A 22,495-nucleotide genomic window follows, 5' to 3' on the forward strand; every position below is an offset into this window, starting at 1 on the left:
CTGGGATCATATAAATGTCTAAATTTCCAAAAGGGCCTATAATATGCATTTATCAAATTCTGGCATGCTAATACTTTAAAGACTCTGAAGTATGAAAAGCATTTCACTTTTTTAAATTCAGTGTTGATCAATTAAATTTGATTCGATTTGTTTCAGTAGATCTATTTGGAGCACAGTTTGGAAGATGCTGCCATAGGTCTATTGTATACTAACAAACAATTGATGTATACAGGAGAATAAAAGTAGAGAATATTATATAGTTGCTGCCTCCATTCCTGACTGTCTGCCTGCCACCTGAACACTTCATTCCATCCAAAAGCCATTAGGTATGTCTGGGCGAGGTAAGAATCCATGGCAAGGCAGGAAGGTGGAGGGAGAGTGGAACAGCAAATAAACATGTGTGTCAGGGAGTCAGGGGATGAGCAGAGGCAGCAAATGGAAATCACTCACTACGGCAGTGAGGGATGAACCAAATAACAAATATATCGCGGGTAAAGAAACAGGGTTCTCACTGTTGGAGAAAAAGAAACAATTAGAATGAACCCTGTGGTGTTGCTTTAGAGTTGGAGGTACTGAGGTAATGCATGTGGGGTCCTGGATTTTATCCTTTCACTATAAAAAGACTTTACTGGGACAAATGGAGACATTTGACTGAGGTCTGTGCATCCAATAGCAATGGTATATCACTATTAATTTCCTAATTTTGATGGCTGTATTGTGCTTGTGTAGAAAAAAACACCCATGTGGCAAAGACTGACTGAGGTATCTCATGGTAATGGGGCATCATCGCAGCAATGTACCCATAGTTCAGGAAAAATACATTTGGACTACAAATGCAACTTTTCTCTAAGATTAAACTTATTTGAAATTGAAGATAGTGAACAACACAAAAGAAATAGAATGTATTTTATATGGGCCTTCCTCCAAAAGAGGATTTGAAGACTTTTACCATAAAAGAACAAAATTACAAAGAAAAGACATACTACTAATGGTAAGAGAAGACAGGAGAGTGAGAATGACACATAGAAGGGACAACACAAACTATTTTCAAGTGCTGGCATTTTCCTTTTGGCCGAGTTACTGTTTCAAGTAGAGTAAGTTCACTAGCATACTGTGTACTGACAGCCTCGACCTCTTCAGTTACAAACCTTTGGAAAGCAGTGAGACTTGCCTTTCCAAAATATATTTTACTAAGTAATCTCTTGACCTTCTGATTTTTTGATTAATATTTTTTGACGGAGAGTGCATTCTTTTTTTGCATTCACTACCAGGAAATCCAGAGTCAATGCTGGTTACTCTCTGTAGTTTTTATCTTTAACATATTAACAGCACTTCAGTCCCGGTTAGTCACCACATGGCTCTCAATTAATTTTATTGTGATTTGAATTTCTATGTGATGTATTGTTCTTACATTTTTAATGTGCTTATATTCCTATCTTAAACACTGTGTAACACTTCACCCAAACTTCTCTTTGTCCAACTCCTGTCTCAGCTCCTCAATTTAATTTGCAAAGTATGCTGACCTCAAGAGCTCTTCCACCTTGGAAAAATAGTAGCTATTATAAATAGGCAGCAGAATCATAGGGCATATGTAAATAAAACTCTCTAGAGATATTATCAAAAATTAGTACAGCATACTGGTTAAACCCATGGGAGGAAGAGCCAGATGTCTGAATTTAAATCCGTTCTCCCACTTAATATCTGGATTTGGATTAGCTATTATTTCCCCTATTTTTTCTGATTAAAAATAAAGAGAAATAGAGAAGTTAACATCGGTACTAATGTAGGACTGTTGTGAATATTGCAAGCATTTAACACAGCTTTGGGGATATAGCAACTTTTTAATACATATTGATCATCATGACAGTAGCCTTGAATCTCAAAGAAAACTAAGAAAACCACCAGTGCTGTGTTTTATGTAACTGTGTACTCAACAATGCAATCATGCCCACCAGTGTAAGCCCTACTTGGCTTTCTGATCCTTTTATTCCCATCTTCACTAATATGCCCTTTTAAATAAAATAGGCTTCACTCCAACAAGTACAACTGCGAAACATAAAGTTAAGGCTTGCTGAGCAATTTTTCATTGACCAAGGCATTCATATCCTGTACGCAATTTATTGAATCATACTAGCAGAAGTAGCTTGAAAATGGATGTTTGTAAAGAAACTAATATAAATTGAGCACCAATTCTATGCTATGCCAAGTTATTTAAATATAATCATTGAATTTTTCCAAACATACTTTCTTAGGGATGCTTGTGCACACTACACAGATAGAGAAGATGAGGCTTAGATGGGTCATGTCACTAACACAAGTAGAAAATTTGCAGTCAAATAATCTGAGATTCTACTTTGAAGCTAAATACAAAGTTCATTTTACCTGAACCCAGGTGTGGACACACAATCAGGGCTAAGTATCCCTCACTCTAATATCCAGTAGCAAAAAAATATCTATTTCAAGTGTCTGGAACTTAATAAATTTAGGCAAATTTTCACTGAAAAACCAACTTCAACGATGCTAGTTTGGGATCCATAGTAAAAACCAGACAAGCTTGCACATCACTCTTTATGTAGTATTGCTATAAAAGTGAATTCTCATCAAGTTCTGATATTCACAGTAGAATATAAAAGAGCTCTGACTACAGCTTCCAAATATGATATTTCTAAAATAATTTGGCTGCCATTTGGGCAAATATATATGTGTGTTTTGTCTTGACAGCTTGTCAACTGGCAGACAGTTCTTGAATATCACATTCATTTCAATGTAATATTGGTAAATTTCTCAATTAGAATTTTATTTTTCACTTTCTACACAATGAAACCCCCAGTCCTTGCTGGCATTCTTCAGGGTGTACAGGTGCAGGTGTTGGCATTTCTGCAGTAGCAAAGGAAGAAAAATGAAAGAAGGAAGGAGGGGAGGGAAGAGACAGGTTGGGAGAGAACAGGGTAATGGGGAGAGAAAGGAGATAGGAGCTGACCTTCATCCTGATATTCACCTTCATGGAAATGAAGGGAATAATTCACACTTGACAATAAAATAGTGCAGCTGCCTCTGCCTCTCTTTAACCAGAGAGGCTGGAGTCAAACAGAAACCAGACACCTCTGTAAAATCGATACAGAGGAAAGGTCCAAAGGTACGATGGGAAATCGATTAATAAAAATAAGTTTTAAAACCACGACAACCAATTACTGAACACTTATTTACTTTATGGCACACCCTGACTTTGTATTTTATCACGCAGTTCTCAAACAATGAAAGCAAGATGGAAATTGTTATCTTTGCATTGTAGCTAAGGAAAATAAGAAACAGTTTAACCTCCTTGAACTTCAAAGTCAACCAGATAATAAGGGATAGAACCAGGATTCAAAATTTCATCCACCTAACTTCAAAACCCACACTTTCAACTGCAGCATATTCCATGTGGTTTTTAGAAGAGATGTCACAAGCTAAGCATTTTTTAAAATAACTGTGTAAGTTAGTGTAGATTATTTCTTTTAGTTGATACACTCTTATCAAGAAAAATACTGTAGATAGAGGAAAAATGCATAGGTGCACATACACACTGCATTATGTAGCTAATAATATCTTTAAATTCCTTGTCTTAGCTGAAATTGACCTTGAAGTTTGCAGACGTTAGGGGGCTTTTTTTTTTTCCTCAACATATTTATCAGGCACATGACTCATACACACAGGAATGGAAGCCTCTGACACATTTACAATAAATAGATATAGACTTGGCCATTAAGATGTAGAAATCATAATAATGAGGCAAAAATTGCAGCTTTCCTGTTCTTCATTCATTAGCAATTAAGATTAAGTGTTCTGTATGTATTATAGCTGGTAACAGTCCTTTAAAATCATCTTACACAAACCTGAATGAAAAGATAGATTAGGCAAGTCCTCTCTGCCCTAAATAAGTTGATCAAATAAGAGGAAAATAAAAAGAGAGAAAAAAACATATATAGTATTTCTTAGTCCCTGTTTATATGTTGGAATTTAAAAGAAGTACAAACATGAATGTGTTTTTGCTTGTTTGTGGGTTTCTTTCTGTGGTAATAGTGATGGTAGAGAGATAAATTCCTGCTAGAAAGACCTAGAAGTTCCCCTAGAAAAAGTGTCATTTCAGCCAGCCATAGAGGAGTGATTTGATTTTGATAAGAAGGAAAAAAATAAGTAATAATAGGATTCCTCACAAAAGAGATAGAAAAGGGGAGTCTTGGCAGGAGAAATACATGGGTAAAATGTGAAGACCTGAGGTCAGTTCTGATTTGCTGCTGTAACGGGTGTATCTACCAAAGTTATACTGTGGGTTAAGAAAGAAGAGATCAAATGAAGCCAAACTATTTACCTAACTTTGGCCTTCAATTTATATCTCCACTTGTGTTTTTTTCTAATCACATCTTGTTCACCTGCTGCTAATTTATGTGATTTTGCTGCATAGCATGTATCCTTATAGGTTGTCTTAAATGCAATATGAAACAAACTAGGGTATCCCTTACATCCACTGTACACTTATGAATGACTTTGGTGATCTTAATGCCCTGGATTTTGGATCCTACCTACTACTTTTGTCATACCAGGAAGAGCTCTAAAATACCTTTTATTCTAGTATAAAGTCTGGGGTCAGGGATTTCCTATTTCAAGGCCAGAGTCTGGGGATAAAGCAAATCCAAAAAGGGGAGGAAAAAGTAGAAAATCGTGTTTTGAAATATATTCTGTTCTGTAAAGTATAATGAGTATTTCAATGGCTCTGAAAAAGTGGGAGTGAGTCACTGGTGATAGCAATGCTCCTTTAAAAAGCTCGGTTAAAGCACGATGGCCACAGCTCAGAAGCCTCTGGTAACTGTGATTTCCTAATTCACTCTAGACTCGACCCACCAGCTCAGTCCAATATCTGGCTGACTACAGACCTAGACGGTTTTCTGTTTCTCTGTGTGCTGCATCTGCGTGTGAATATACACAAACAAATAATTAAACATCAAGAAAATATCAATAGGATTAGTCTGGCATGTTGGAACAAATCTAGATAAATCCGCCTCAGTAACAATACTCGAACTACAGTCTATGAGAGGAATACAAATTCAGCCTATTGAAGTACTGTCGTGTAAGGAGAGATATTTTAATAAAACTGCTTCGTCAGTTCCTATTACTAAGGGACTAAAGCTATTGAGCTGTGGAACTGAGGCCAAAAAAGGGGATTTGGAAATGCAAATTAGAGATAAGACGGTAATAAATGTCTTTTATTCAGCCACACACTATCCCTGATGCCAGGAGCTATTTTAAAGATGATTCTTAATAGTTCTGTGAAATTGGAAGCATACATACCCAAAATGGACATCTCTGGCACGGTAGCATGATACGGTCCATTGAGAAACTCTGGTGCGTTGTCGTTGATGTCTTGAACTTTGATAATAAATTCAGAAGGAGGCTCAAGAGGCTTATTTGTCTCCCAGTCCACTGCCTGAGCTGTTAGGGTGTACTCAGCTTTTTCCTCTCGGTCAAGTCTTTTTATAGCATGGATATCTCCTGTTATGTCATTTATTTGAAAGATAGTGCCAGCTCCATCGCCTGATAGGATATATTTGATTTTTTTGCTCCCAGGATCCAGGTCTGTATGTAACTAAAACGAAAAGGGACATTGGTAAGTGATGTGGCAATTTGCAAAGTATGTTTTACTACCTCATGTTTCGATACAAAGTTGTTTCTTTCTATATTGATTGTAACTTCATCAATTTCTGCTAACAGTAGCTGTACAAAGAGTCTATGCAACTTTATGCATATCAAGTAAAATATAGTGAAATTCAGACAAATATGTTTGAGCACTTTAAAAATATACTCTGGCCTGTTCAGTATAAAGTGATAGGCATTTACAATGATAAAAAGATTGAGGAGAAAACACTAAAATATATGTATTCTTTCCATTTATTCATACATTTACCTGTTCAGTATAAACTGATATGCATTTAGAATGATAAAAAGACCAGGAGAAAATACAAAAATACATGTATTCTTTTCAATTTGTTAATACATTTATTTAAAGTTATTATTATTAGTTACCTTTTATGGGTTACTATCCATGTGCCAAAAGCTATATGAATCACTTCTCATATGATAATCCCCTTAATTCTTCCAAAAGCCACTGAGTTAGCATATTTCATATGAAACACGAGAAAAGGGAAGTTCGACAAGGCATATTATAACATCTCCAAGGTTTCCATTTGATGGAATCAAGTGTAGCAGACCTAAAATTCAACTCAGATCTGGCTGCTATATTCATAAAAACAGAAATAATTCTAATGATCTGATATATATTAAGATCTTATGTTTGTATAAGGCTTTTTTTCCCCCTGTGATTTACACAATTCTTCTGGTCCAGGAAAATTATTCCCATTTTACAAAGATGACTGAGGCCAGATTATGGGAGCACATTTTCCGGAAACGGGACTTCTTAGAGAAATGAAAACTTCACAGCAGGGATCCAGATACATCTTAGATCATGGCAACAAATATTTATTGAACACCTACTCTGCCTAAAACATTTTAGTAGGTACTGGGGAAAACAGAATCCCTGGCTTTCAAATTTTCACAGTTTATTCTTTAGAGGGAGACTCCTGATATATGGTGCTTCTTTTTTATACTATGTTGACTCCTGTTAAAAAAACTAAAATAAAACAAGAATATATATATATTTAGTTTGTATTTTTTTAAGGAAAATTAATTGAATTATATTTGCAAAATACTGCTTAAATGTACATATTTCCAGCTTAACCCAGTTACTTAAATGCCAGTACAGTTATAGTTCTTGCACCATGAGATTTCAAACACTTGTTCCTTAAAAAATATACATATGTATATATTGAAAAAAAAGTCTTGTGGAAAGAAACTCCTAGAAACTCAAGACACTGCATTCTCTTGGGATCACTTTCATTCAGTGATTGCATTCTTTGCCAATTTAAATTGTATTTAGTGCCTCAATAAATGAAATGATTTTTTAAAAGACATAAAACAGCAACAAAGCATCCAAATGCACCTAGATCTCCTATTTTACTTTTGAATACTTTAAAAAGTTAAAGCATAAGATTACATCAAATACTTACTGAATCTCAAAATGTATCCCTTTCATTTATTGTATTGAACTTATTAACAAGAGCAAATATTGAAATGCCACTTTATCTTAATGAATGTAGGATTATAATTCATTAATATGATATTAATCCTAATTTATGACCATTTTAATTTATGTGCATTTTAACATTTCCATTAGCATTTTTATTAAAAAAGGAAAATTTGAATAAAATATGATTCACGGACGTTTCCATTCACATACAGGCATTCCTGAGACACAGAGGTATTGGTATGCGTCACTCCTGCCCATCCCATTTTTGCTATTAAAAATTAAGACATTCAAAATGCTGCTACTATTACTTATATTACAACTTATTTGTACCATATTTTCCTTATATTTATCAATAGCCTCTGATTAGTAAATCGTAGAGTACTCCCAGGTTTTGATGATCCTTTGTGTTTAGAAATAACTGAGGGAGAAGGGAAAAGCATAGGTTTTTGAAAAAACACAAAGCTAAGACTCAGGTCTCTCTCACTATATAAACTGGAGAAATTAACACATTTATTGAGCTTCAGTTACTGTGCCTCTAATATGGGGATAAAACATCTACCCTGCAGAATTGGTTTTAGAATCTGAGATGATCTATTTAAAAAACAGAGAAAAATGGAAGTTGGCATATTAAGTGTACAATAACTAAAACCATTTTTACTTCTTAGCATCCTCAACTATATACAACTATCTGAAAACACTATAATAAAGCCCAGTTGCAAGCTGAGGGAAAAGTTCCCAAGATTCCATCCTGAAAAAACTCTTAGCAAACACTGTGTGCTTCCTCTTTCTTCTGAAATTTATTTTTAGCAAACCTCAGCAAAATCCAGAGCCCTCATGATCTTGAAAGGCAGAGTATTGCCATTTCTATATTCATTCATTTCATCCTGTTATATGGATCACACAGACTCACACACACACTCTTGCACATGGCTTGTTCAGGTAACCGACTTGACATTACAAATAAAAGACCTGTGGGTGCGTAAGAATAGCAATTTACAGGCAGCAAATGCTCATAAAACTCCAGGTCGGGACCTCAGGCTTTGGAATACATGATGATAAGCTGCTGCTTTTCTGGTTGGTCTTCACAGACCTGTTAAAACCTGCTCACTTCAATGCATCAAGACCGTTCTTGTCCATTTATCCCACGCCAGGACCCTCTCTGTGAGATTATGGTACCAAAGGTATCCCAAACGCACCACATTTTCACACATTGTGTATCATCTGAAAGTGTGAGGACCATCTCTCCCAAGAGCTGCTTCTGCTAATTAGAGCAGCTTAAGGGCCACATGCAAACTGGCTGGGATGGTTAAGACTGGTTGGCCTGGCTGTGGTACAAAAAGACCTCATCCATTCACTGATTAAATACGCACAAAATATGATTACAAACAACACAGACATGGTCTCTGCCCTCAAAGACCCATAGGTTAGTGGGAGATAAACACAAATAAACAGAAAATATTTGCTGTTGTCATTGTTATTATTACTACCACACATACTGACTACTTATCACCCGGTAAACATTTTATTCAATACATGTATACATGTAATGTTTTTCTCACAGCCAACCAGAGAACATTTTGCCATTTCACCCATGCAATAGTTAAGATTCAGAGATTTTTAGGGAACTTTTCCATAGAATGTACTATCAGCAAGTGGTGATCTTAACAGCAGACGCTTTAAAGGAAATTTCCTGGATTCAAATGCATGCCCTAAAGGTTTGAGTGCATATATTAAGTTTACTTAACTCAGAAAGTGGAACGTGGAGGAACAGAAAAGGCCACTACAAACAAGTAATGATGAAAACTCCAGATCTCAAAGAGGGAGGGAATGGGTGAAGATCCAGAGATAAGAGAGAGCATACTAAGTGAGAAAAGCTAAAGACGATTTAACGTAGCACTGACTTTAGGAGAAAAGAGGCAGGAGATAAGAATAAAAAGCAAGGCAGGGGTCAGATTACACCGTTTTGAAGGCAAGATGGAATTCAGATTTGACTATAAAGCAACAAGAGTCCATAAACACAAGGTTTCAGTAAGAAGCCTGGCATCGTAATAGTTTTGTTTTACTAAATCACAGTGCTTGGTGTGTGCCCATAAGCAAAAGTCTCAGAAGCAAAAGGGAAAGAGGTCAGAGGCAAAACTTAGACACCAATTCACAAAGCTACCCCCGTCTGGGTTCCCAAGCTCGGCCCAGCACCCATGATCTGTCTCATCTACAACCAGATGGATCCCGGTGGTCACTCACAGCAGCCTCGTAGGAGAAGCACCGAGTGTCAAGTATGCAACGAGCGATCCCAGTCACTCATATTAAGTCTTCGATTTGAGGGATCATAACGGGACCGCCATATAATTGAGTTGAATGGTGAGTATCAATATAATTACACCTTCACTCTCTTTCATATATTTTCAAAATATCCCTTAATTAAACTACAAGTTTAAACTTTAAGAGCCACGGAGAGAAGCTTTTGCATTTCCACTCTCCTTTGCATTCCCACTGGCTGGTAAGGTGCCTGTCACGTTGCTGGAGCTCAAACAAAGTAAGGTGAATGCAAAGGAAGGGAAGGAAAGAACACTGCCTCGTGTTATTTCCAAAACAGTCATTTAAAGACGAGAGTAAAGAAATCTAGAGAAGTTAGGTTCAGTGAGCTAAAATCTTATCCACTCTAAACGCAAAGCCCTTGGGTTCCCTCAAATATGTATTCAACTGTAGCCTCCAGCAAAATGACTGAGACATTAGTAGAGGGAACATCGATGGAAGGATGAGTGGATGGATGGATGGATGGCAATGGATGAATCATAGATGGACAATAGACAACAAGTATCTAATATACACACATCACTGTTCTCAGAATAAGAGCCCCCCCCGCCCTCCGCAGCCTTCAACAGAATCACCCTTATCTCCCCTGTGGCCGTCAAAGAAAAAAAAAAAAAAAAAAAGTACAAACTACTTTTCTACCTTCTCCTACAAGATTCCTGAGGACACTAAAGCACTCCTAGTACAGTAGAGCCTAGAGAAGATAAATTCTGAGTGCCTATTTTAATACCAAAGAATGATTTAATTACCATGCTGCCCAACTTTTCCTGGAAAGTGAGCAATGAGGCATAGGATTCAGTGAACTATGGGGGAAATCAGTACCTCCTGGGAAAATCGGTAGCTCTGACATCCGAACTTACTTTGAAGTTCCACTCCCTCCAAAAGGAAATCCTAAGAGAGTTTCTCAACTTTCCTCTCTTCCTTTAGAGACGTCTAAGTTACAGGGAGAGAATCAGCATATTTTGAAACCCAAAGGGGTTAACGGGGATCACTACAACCTGAATCTCTATCACTGATGCCTGTTTTTCATCAATCTACTCTCCCTTGGGAAGGACAGCAAGCTTAGCACATTTAAATAAAATAAAATCTTACAGTGTACTCTCCCTATCTACCGGGTGCCTGTCAGGGAGATACTGTGCTACAGGCTATCAGTCTGTCAGTGAACAGACGGATAATCTAATCCTTAAGTTACAACCAATTAACATCAAAGATGGGACGAGAGACTTAACCCAGTATGTTTTTGACCTAAATGGTAAGAATGCAGGACTTCACTCTAGATCAGGTGCGTATTTAGGCTGCTAGGCCAGTGAGAGGGCCGGTAAAGAAAAAGTGCAAGAGGGTATAAGAAGAGAATACTTTCATGTTTCTGAACTGTTCTTCCACAACAAGGACCAGGAGTTTGACTTGAAATCTACTTATTTTAACTTGTAGTTCAGCCTCCTCGTGCACTACAGGACATCTCACAAAAGATGCTGACCCAACATGAAATGGTCCATTCGAGAATGAGTTTGAGTTCATCGTTGTATTCAAGAAGAACTGCTGGTTCTTCTGCTTTAGAGCTAAACAAAGCATCATATGGTGGTGGGAGACGGGGTAGGAGGGGTGAGGATGTTAGGATGGACCACATAACTTGTAAAATGCCTTTGTATGCTGAAATGTTATACCACATCAGTAAATCTAAAGAATTATTTCATCCAGTCATGCCACTCTTTTTTTTTCATTTATTTTACTGAAGTATTGTTGCTTTACAATGTTGTGTTAATTTCTGCTGTACAACAAAGTGACTCAGATATATATATAGATATAGATATAGATATATACATTCTTTTTCGTATTCTTTTCCTTTATGGTTTATTTAAGATATCAAATATAATTCCCTATGCTATACACTAGGACTTTGTTGTTTATGCATTCTATATATACTAGTTTGCATCTGCTAATCCCAAACTCCCACTCCTTCCCTCCACTGCTCCCCCCTCCCACTAGACAACCGCACGTCTGTTGTCTGTTCTTTATGTCTCAGTCAGTCCACTCTTAACAATCTGCAGAAACAAATTATAAAACTAAAGCCAGGTAATAGACATAAAAACACCCCAGCATATTAGTAAGATCAAGTTGGGAATATGCCCTTACTCTCATGATCATACACTCTAAGGAAATAATTCAGTGAAATGATAACAGTCTTCAAAGTCATTCTCATATAAACCATATGACCCTTAAGTTTGTCTTATGGAGTGAAAGGCTAAAGAAGACACAATCCCCGATTAAAAGACTAGAACAGAGCATCCTACACTGGAAGTACCTCTACTTTGACAAAAAAATTCTAATGTTTCACGGGAGGCAAACGTGTAGTGTCCTGATATCTCAGACGTGCGGTCTTTGCATTCTGTGTCAGCTGCTGATGTGTATATTGAACAGCTTAACCTGGCCAAGGGGACCGGTGCCCAGAGAAATAGAAAATTGGAAGCAAGTCTGAGTGAACTGCTGTTTTTGGCTGCAGGGACCTAAAATTATAGTCAGAATTAGGAATGCATTCCTTGTGCTACTCCTTTAAATGGTTAAGTTCCACAAAGGGCCTCTAGGTACATTAGTCAACAATCTTCCAACAACAAGCATTGTACATGGTACATAGCAAATGCTCAGTAAAGTCTAATCGCTGTTTTGTCTGCACAGGACCTACCATAACATCCTGCACCTTATCAGTGATTTTACAAGGATGAAAGGCACAGGTTCAGTAAATATATGGACTTTCTCAAGCTCACACGACTAACAAATAACAGAACCAGATGTAAGCCAGTAAATCAGATTTCAGAGCATACACATTTTAGCATAATCCTAGAGAGATCCCCAGGAAAGCATACCTAGTTAGTCTGGGGACCTCCTATTTCACTAGATGAGAAGAAGGCAGAATGGAGAAGCCTCTCTATTCTGTCCCTATATGGCAGTAGAAATTTCCTATATATATTTAGAAGCCATTTGTATGAAATCATGTAGTACACTTCATCCTATAAAAGTTTGGAATAGAGTAGACAGAAATAGAAAGGCAGTATGCTCAACTAATAGGAATGCAAATGGAGAATATTGACAAGAAGAGGCTGGCCAGCTGTTTACCAAGCCAACATTCATGACCTTGGCAAATCTGCTACTATCTTGTCTGGACCGCAGCTTTATAGGTTTGGAAACATGATGTGTCAGCCTTATAGCAAATCCATCTCTCTTAGCCCGACTCCAACAAAGAAAGTTCCCAAGCCCAATTTTTTTAAAGGCAACATATCAATGATAAATAGTATTTTGACTATTTAAGTGATCATGATGAGCAAAATTTCTCTTTATATAAAGAGCCACACACAAGTGAAGCCAAATTATCCTTGCTGATAGGATTCAGAGAAAGGAGAATTAGATGGATCAATTCCATAATGATGCCAGAGGAAAAAATAGCATAAGTATGCCCATCCTACAAAAACGGTCTTAAAAATGCTCTAGCATGCTTAAGTTTTGTATTCTCAGATTTTTTCTTTTCCTTTAAGTACTTAGGTGGAGGCTCCGATATTTAAGCAACCATAGGTTAAAAAAAAAAAAAAAAAAAAGACAATGAACTCCTTTCAGTTGGACACATATTTTCTTATGTATGTTGATAACATCCTGGTTAACATATTCAACCTTACAGGGTTGGAAGTCAATGTTTCTCTAAGGCAACTAAAGATTTTTTATATAGTAGCAATTCAGACTATGGGAACCAGAATGAGAGGCTGATAAGAAATAGAAAAAACTGTAAGATACTGAGGGATTTACTTAACCTCCCCAGATTTCAGTGTCCTTATTTGTAAAATGCTTTAATAACAGGTTTAACAACCTATCTATAGGGCTTTTGTAATCATTAAAATGTGACAACAGATAATAGATAAAGGCATGATATCTTCTAGGACACAAAATATTCAAATAAAACTGCAGATAGGGTGGATTCTTGTGGATATTGAATTTTGTAATTACAATGATAGATTCTGCCAAACCTGGAACTGCTTTCTAAGAAAAATACATCTAACAACATAGACTTCAAAATGCAACATTACTTTGTAGTGAATATAAGAATGTCACTTTCTTTTTTTTTATTGGAGTATAGTTGCTTTATAATGTTGTGTTAATTTCTGCTGTACAGCAAAGTGAATCAGCTATACATATATATATATATATATATATACATATATATATATATATATACGTATGTATACATATCCCCTCTTTTTTGGATTTCCTTCCCATTTAGGTCACCACAGAGCATTGAGCAGGGTTCCCTGTGCTATACAGCACGTTCTCATTAGTTATCTATTTTACACATACTATCAATAGTGTATATATGTCAATCCCAATCTCCCAATTCAATCCACCTGCCCCTTCCCCCTTGGTATCCATACGTTTGTTCTCTACTTCTGTCTCTATTTCTGCTTTGTAAATAAGATCATCTATACCATTTTTCTAGATTCCACATATATGTGTTAATATATTTGTTTTTCTCTTTCTGGCTTCACTCTGTATGACAGTCTCAAGGTCCATCCACGTCTCTACAAATGACCCAATTTCGTTCCTTTTTATAGCTGAGTAACATTCCATTGTATATATGTACCACATCTTTATCCATTCCTCTGTTGATGGACATTTAGGATGCTTCCATGTCCTGGCTATTATAAATAGTGCTGCAATGAACACTGGGGTGCTTGTGTCTTTTTGAATTATGGTTTTCTCAGGGTATATGCCCAGTAGTGGTGGGATTGCTGGGTCATATGGTAATTCTATTTTTAGTTTTTTTAAGGAAACTCCATACTGTTCTCCATAGCGGCTGTATCAATTTACATTCCACCAACAGTGCAAGAGGGTTCCCTTTTCTCCACACCCTCTCCAGCATTTATTGTTTGCAGATTTTCTGATGATGGCCATTCTGACTGGTGTGAGGTGATACCTCATTGTAGTTTTGATTTGCATTTCTCTAATAATTAGTGATGTTGAGCATCTTTTTTTTAAAACATGTTTATTGGAGTATAATTGTTTTACAATGTTGTGTTAGTTTCTCTGTACAACAAAGTGAATCAACTATATGTACACATATATCCCCATATCCCCTCCCTCTTGCATCTCCCTCCCACCCTCCCTAGCCCACTCCTCTATGTGGTCACAAAGCACCGAGCGGATCTGGTGCGATGCAGCTGCTTCCCACTAGCTATCTATTAAAAAAAAAAAAAAAAAAAAAAAAAGGTTCTGACGAACCTAGGGGCAGGACAGGAATAAAGACACAGACGTAGAGAATGCACTTGAGGGCATGGGGAGGGGGAAGGGTAAGCTGGGACAAAGTGAAAGAGTAGCACTGACATATATACACTTCCAAATGTTGAGCATCTTTTCATGTATTTGTTGGCCATCTGTATGTCTTCTTTGGAGAAATGTCTATTTAGGTATTTAGGTCTTCTGCCCAGTTTTTGATTGGGTTCTTTGTTTTTTTGATATTGAGCTGCCTGAGCTATTTGTATATTTTGGAGATTAATCCTTTGTCAGTTGCTTCATTTGCAAATATTTTCTCCCAAGAATGTCACTTCTTGAGTCAAATGATCTTGGTACAAAGTGGCTTAAACTCTTACATTGGGCATTCTTATATTAAGGATATAGTCACATATTTGGTTCTTATTCACCTGCTCAGTAAGTATATGTATCTGGAAGTTTTTACTTTTTTCAGCTTTAGTGACGTGTAATCGACAAATAAAATTGTAAGGTATTTAAAATGTACTTCGTTTTTCTTTCTTGTTACTCAAAAACTGTAAGCCTAGAAGTAGGGGGAGGGTGATCAATGTGCATTGGGCCATTGAATAAATGCTTGCGTGCTCAAGAGTGCGGGTGAATAGTAATTGTGGACCTATTACTAAAAAGAGATTTAGGTGAATGGATCAAGGAGTGGATGGATGGATGAATGATTGGATGGATAGATAAATTGGTTGATAAGAGAATTAAGGGGAGGAAAATGGATAGACAGATGGTTTTATTGGGAAATGCATGCATAAATAATAATAGATAGAGGGATGGCTAGCTGAATAAGAGTCTCAGCCATTTTTCCATTTAGGTTCCAAAGCACATTAAATACTATGAATGGATACATGAATGAACAGATGGACATACTGGTGAGTAGGTGGGTGGAAGGACCACAGAGTTTCTCACTAAAAGATTGATTGGGGGAAAACATAACAAATTATTCTCTCTCACACTCCTATTTCTTGTCTTATAATAAAGCAGACATAGGACTTGGGAGTTCAACTATAAATTATGAAAGATTCTCAGACAAAGATCTTTGGAGCATGTTTACTTTTCAACTAAACGATCACTCTTCACAGATTTCTTTTAAAAATTTCTGTCTCAATAGATGTAGAGATATAGATAAAGATATAGAGATGAGAGGGGGAAATTTTGTGCAAAATAAATAGATAATATAGTAATATACAATATAAGCAAGGTGAATAGGACTAAAAGAAGACACCCAGGATTACTAGCCAAACAAAAGAAGTAGATTTTAAACAGATAGGGATATTTAAAACAGATATTCAGGATATTAGCCAAAGATCAGTTTACAGTGAAACCTTCAGTTGTACTGTGGAAAAAGGAAAACAGAAAGTATAAAAATGTTGTGTCAATGCCCTTTATGTTTGCAAAGAACTTGATTAACCAGAGTCCTAATAGGAGTTGAAAATATGAGAAAGATTTCAGATGTGGTAATCACCATTACTTGCTAAACAGGATGTATGTTGTTATCCCAAAACTGACAAGATCACAGCGGGAAAGAACACAGTGGATAACCAAATGACAGCCATCTATTCTCTCTGAAATTCTCTATTTATAAAGGCACTGTGAGATCATCAAAATGCCATGAATTTGGAAGAACATTGCAGTTGAAGTTAAAAATGAAAACACATGGGATTTCGTTTGGGCCCTAGAACAGGGTGTGCCATTGGCGAGTCATTTTTTTCTGTGATCAAAAAGCCTGATAGTAACTTGGCTGTGTTACCCACTCCTATTCCTTTGAGCATTGTAAACTGTCTCATTCAGAGCCTCCCTAAGAAAGCAGAGCGTCACGACCAAAGCACAGACTTAACAGAAATCATCACATTTCCGAGTCTGACTGCTCAGCGGGAAGATGAATGGACTGACAGATGGAGGGATGAACGGATGGATGTGCTGATAAAAAAGCATGAAGAGGAAGGGGCTGGGTAGGTAAGTGGTTTTGTTGGATAGCGCATGGGTGCACAGAAGAGCGCATGAGAGGATGGCTAAATAGATTCACAAGCATCCTTCCTTTTAGATAAATGACAATCAAAAAACCCCATTTGGGGGCTTCCCTGGTGGCGCGGTGGTTGAGAATCCGCCTGCCGATGCAGGGGACGCGGGTTCGTGCCCCGGTCCGGGAAGATCCCACATGCCGCGGAGCGGCTGGGCCCGTGAGCCATGGCCGCTGGGCCTGCGCGTCCGGAGCCTGTGCTCCGCAAAGGGAGAGGCCACAACGGTGAGAGGCCCGCGTACCGCAAAAAAAAAAAAAAAAAAAAAACCCCATTTGAATTAAAACTAGTGGATATGATTTTGGACTTTAATTTTCCCCATTTTAGTTTCTTCCTGTTAAAATGATACCAACGAGGCCATCAGCACCATAATCAAAAAAGATGACCTGATTGTTGTAAGGATAGTTTGTGTGTAAAAGTCGTTTTTAATTTTTTTTAACTCCTACTCTCCCAAGTATCATTCCTATAGTGAAGATTTGGAACAGAACCTAACATATCATCAACGTACTGGAATTAGATGCTAATAATGTAGCCTGCAATGCTATAAATATGTGTGTAAGAGTCTGCGTATGTGAGTGTGTGTGTCTTTACTCCATCTCCATTCTGCCAACAAAGCTTAGAAGTTAGCTAAAAAAAAAATACCGAACAGTAAAAACAACCTGAAGACTGAAAATGCCCTTACTTTTCGCACTATAAATAGATCTGTTGGAAATCTGTAAATCTCCTGCAATCATCATCATCATCATCTTTTATGAAAATAAAAAGTATTTTTTTCCATTTTTAAACAGAAACATAAATAATCCTTTCAAGTCCTCTGTTAGGTCAATAGTTTCTCCTCAAAATTCGTATGTTGAAGCCCTAAGCCCCAGTACTTCAGAATGTGACTCTCTCTCTCTCTCTCTCTATATATATATATATATATATAAAAAACTGAATCACTGTGCTGTACACCTGCAACTAACATGGCGTTATAAATCAACTATACTTCAATAAAAATTTAAAAAGAAAAGAATGTGACTATATCTGGAGATACAGCCATTAAAGAGGATGATTAAGTTAAAATGAGACGATTAAGATGGGTCTCGATCCAATCTGATTGGTGTCCTTATAAGAAGAGGAAGCTTAGACACACAGAGAAATGTCAGGGACACACATGCACAGAGGAAAGACCATGTGAGGAGGTATGTGAAAAGGCAGCAGGAGGGCAGCTACCTGCAAGCCAAGGAGAGAGACCTCAGGAGAAGCCCAACCTGCTGACACCCGGACTTTTGGCCTCCAGAACTGTGAGAAAATAAATTTCTGTTGTTTAAGCTACTGTCTCTTGTATTTTATTATGGCAGCTCTAGCAAACTAACATATCTTCCCAAAGCATACCAGCCACTTATCAATGAATACCTTACTTATGCAAAATGGTGGCTGCAACTAACAGTGATGCTACTGATAGGTTATGATTCTAGGTGTTGTAGACAGAAAAATAGTCCCCAAAAGATATCCATGTCCTAATTACCAGAACCTACAAATATGACAAATATGTTACGTTACCTGTCAAAAGGGCCTTTATATGTGTGACTTATTTAAGGACCCTGGAATGGGTAGATTATTCTGGGTTACACAGGTGAGCCCAATCTAATTACATGCATCCTTAAAAAAGATGAACCTTTTCCGTCTGTGGTCAGAGGGAGATACAACTGCAGAATAATGGTCAGAGAGATTCAAACTTGATGACTTTGAAGATGTAGGGAAGGACCAATAGCCAAGAAATGGGTAGCCTCTAGAAAAGGAGACAGATTTTCCTCTAAAAGTTTCAGAAAAGAACACAGTCAGACTCATTTATCTTAGCCCAGTGAGACCTGTGTTGGACTTCCGACCTACAAAATCATAAGACAATACATTCATGTTATGTTGAGCTACTATGTTGGTGATAATCTGTCATAGCAACAACAGAAAACTAATATAATATTTCCAAACAATACAATTATAAAATTGTTGAAATGTTGATAAGTTTGCATATCAGATATCTAGTGACTGTGGGTAAACCTTGTATCCTTTCTAATTACACCTTCCTTCACTTTATAAAATAAAGCGCATAAAGTTACTTTTCAGATGTTTTATAGCTCAAACAGCCTGTGATTATTTAGACACATCCTTCCATTTTGCATAGCTACTTTACTTTGTCAGTATACTATCATGATACTATCATGCATATCCCCTCAGAAAATATATAGTTACCCTCGCAACCCAGGCACAGGGAATAACCCATTCATTTGATTATGTAGCCATTTCTCCAAGAACACCAAGAGTTTCCTTGTACTAGATAGGTTTATTTTCTATTTCATTTAAGTGTCACAACAACCCTACGAGCTACATACGAGACTCCTCAGTTTACCGATTAAGAAACTACTGATTAGAATTTTAAACAACTGCTCAATATCGCGTGTAGCAAGAGATGAAGAAAGGATTCAAATCTAAGTCTATCTGCTTCTCAAGCTCATATTCATTTTATTATTTTAGCATTGTGTGCCAGAATCAAACATGGAGGAAGAAAAACAGAAGTACATAAAAGAAAAGGCTTCACTGTTCACAAAACTATAACCTGTTGAGTGACTTTTTTTCAACATACATTTCATGTATTACCTGTTTGCTTAATAGGAGCCTTGGGAGACTTAAAGTCAAGGTCAGAGTCGTCATCCCTGTGACACACAGGAGGAAACAGAGTCCTAGATCTGATGACCTCTGGAAACCTGTGACACCCAATTAACCTCAGAGTCCTAGGTCCCCAGACTCCTCCTGTAGGGACGAGCCTAATGATAGAAACCTCCTGGAGGTGGGGGAGGTAAGGGGACAGGAAAGGAGAAAACCTGCCCTTGCCAGTAGAAAAAGCTTTGGGGAAATCCAGCAAGCCTAGGAGATGGAGGGAGGGAGGTGCGGTGGGGAACTTGCAGATAACAATGTCAAGCTAGAGAATTATTAGACACACTGTGCAAATCACAATCTACCAGTGGGAAATATGTACTCAAATAATCACGTATTTAACCTTTCCCTTAAAAAAAATAAAGTAATACAACCTTCCTTTGAACCCTCAACAACACTAGTAATATGACAACATTGATTAAGTGCATAATGGATGCCCAATATGTAATTACGAATATAAGAAAAGAGCTCTACTCTATCTCCCAGTATTCTGTGTAATTGTGATAAAAAGTTCTAATGGAGATGTGCATTCACAACTTCTTCATTCATTCTGATCATGAGAAAAATTTTATCTGGCCTGGTGGACTCTTAGGTCACTAAAAATAGACTGCATGGTCCTTTTAACCTTCTTCCTGTTAATCAGATATGCTAGTGTGTTTGCAATGACAAGTTCAAGGGCTACTAAGGCAGAAACTAATAGACATGGAAAGGAGAGAGAATAAAAGTGACAAAGAGGTTACACGGACAGGGGCTAGAAGAAAAGATTTGCTTTTTGCATACTGTTTATTTACTTTCAAATGTTGGTGCATTTGAGGAGAGAGAAGAAATTTAGGGACACTTATCACTAATGTGGAAGTTTTCAGAGATACAAGAGGGGAATCAGGTTTCTAAGAGGTTTCATTTAACTATAAAAATGTAGAATTCACTTTGGCATATGACAGCGATTATACTAAATGAATAAATTGCTGTTCAATTATCTTTGGATATGAGAGTGAGGGTTCTTTGAAAGTGACCATGTACTGAGATAAAGGCTCACTGCAGCTCAGCACTGCACAAATTATTTACCTATTAGAGTACGTGTGTGTAAAACCTGGCAATTCCAGAGCAATGGGGGAAGACTGGGGAGATCGGATTGCATGTTTCTATAGTCCTGATAGCTAAATTTAATCTCCTGTGGTTAAGTTAAAAAATGACCCGTTTTTTCATCAGGTACGAGAAGAATTCTGGCAAGCAGCAAAGCTACAAGGTAGCTCCTACCTCTGTATGAACCGCCTCCATCGGTGAGCACAGAAAGAAACAGGAAAGTCTCAAGCAGCAGTTCCCAAAGCATATGGGTTAACAGACCTCTGGGGATTTCTGAGCACCCTTCAGGGCATCCAGGAGGTCAAACTTATCTGCCTTTCTCACTGTGTTGACATTTGTGTTGATAGTGCAAATGTAAGGGAGGACAAAACTGCTGCCATAGGAGCTTCCCTGGTGGCGCAGTGGTTGAGAATCCGCCTGCCGATGCAGGGGACGCGGGTTCGTGCCCCGGTCTGGGAAGATCCCACATGCCGCAGAGCGGCTGGGCCCAAAAAAAACCAAAAAACTGCTGCCATGTTCACACCTATCAAGGCAGCGGCACCAAACTATACTAAGAGTCATGGTACCCTTCACTACCACGCACTCTCAGGATTAAAAAAAAAAAAAACAACAGAAGAAAGAAAGAAAAAGAAACAGAACCGGTTTCGCTTAAGATGTCTTTGGTGAGGCAGTACAAATTATTAATTTAATTAAATCTCAGCCCTGAGTACATATATTCTTAATCTCCTGTGTAATGAAATGGACAGCACACATAAAGCACTCGGCTCATAGTGAAGTATGATTGTTGACTCAAGGAATGTAACGTGTGATTGGTTCGGTGGCTGAACAAGTCACAATTTTTTATGAAACCTCATTTACCATAAAATGGAAAATGGAAAGGACAGATGACAGACAAACTATGGCTATTCTGATTTGAGTATTTATCAGACATTTTATCCAAAATTTGTAATTTAGAAAATAGAATGGTTGTTTCATGAATGAATAAAATTGACTTATCTCTTCAAAGATAACCAACAGTATTTGTTGCCCATGAAAAACAAGTTGAGCTTTCTAGCAAATATTAGAATTTAAGAAAATCTGTTATCTGCCTCTCTACTGAAAGTTGCTGAAAATAATAATCTTCCCAGGCATCATCAGCGCGTGCTCATGTGAAGGTTAAAGAACATCATACTCAAAAATTGCTCTCATGAATATACAGGATCTTGGTGATTGATGGAGCAATATAATCAAGATAAACAAATATTAGCCTCTGTGGGAAAAAAAAGAGCTATAAACACTTAAAAAAATGCATGTAGTCATCTTGAGTCGCTGCAAGTCGAACTAAAACTCATCCTTCTATTTTTAACATCCCTGCCTCTTCTGGCAAAGAAACAATTTAAGATAAACAGCTCTTAGTAGTCTTGAGGAGGATTATTTGTAAGACACTCTAAATATACAATTTCCATAGAGTCACTAATTGTTCCTTACTTGAAAATTCATCCTTCTGAAAATAAGATTTGGTAATGTAAATATCCTCCAGGCACAGGATATTGCTCTGTGCTAGCATCCACATGATTATTCAGTCATCATGAATACACTTCTAAAACAAAAAGTGTTGACAGCACTCTTACTCAAATATATAGCATATGTTTATAGTCTCACACATTGAGGTACACACATAATTACAATATATGTGTGAGAAAATTGCAGAGGCCGTCCAAGGAGCTGTGCGCTTACACGAATTGAAAACTGCCACTGTCCAATTAAAGCATGTGAGACCATGGGGTGGCAACGCCATCAAATGCCTGTCATATAGGGCCAAACTGATTAAATAACAAGACAAAAATGCAATTAAAAAAAAGAAGTTTTTAAATTGTTCTTGTTGTTTAAATAGAACATCCAGAAGCTAATAGAAAGCAGGATGCTCACTGCTCGTCCTTATCTCAGTCAAGACTCGATCTCGATGGAATAATGCATTACTATCAACAATATTGAACAGCTCAAA

At 37.3% G+C, this 22,495-nt stretch overlaps 1 protein-coding gene across 2 annotated transcripts in view; it reads right to left on the bottom strand.

Moving 5' to 3' along the window:
• The window catches only part of CDH8 (cadherin 8), a 374,358-nt gene that overhangs the window by 238,767 nt on the left and 113,096 nt on the right, over positions 1-22,495 (bottom strand). For both annotated transcript variants that reach the window (XM_059044956.2, XM_059044955.2), the window contains exon 3: positions 5,329-5,623. In XM_059044956.2, the coding sequence (XP_058900939.1) occupies positions 5,329-5,623 (295 nt within the window). The remainder of the gene's footprint in view (positions 1-5,328; positions 5,624-22,495) is intronic.

The sequence above is a fragment of the Kogia breviceps genome, chromosome 18, assembly GCF_026419965.1.
Source record: "Kogia breviceps isolate mKogBre1 chromosome 18, mKogBre1 haplotype 1, whole genome shotgun sequence".
NCBI lineage: Eukaryota > Metazoa > Chordata > Mammalia > Artiodactyla > Physeteridae > Kogia > Kogia breviceps.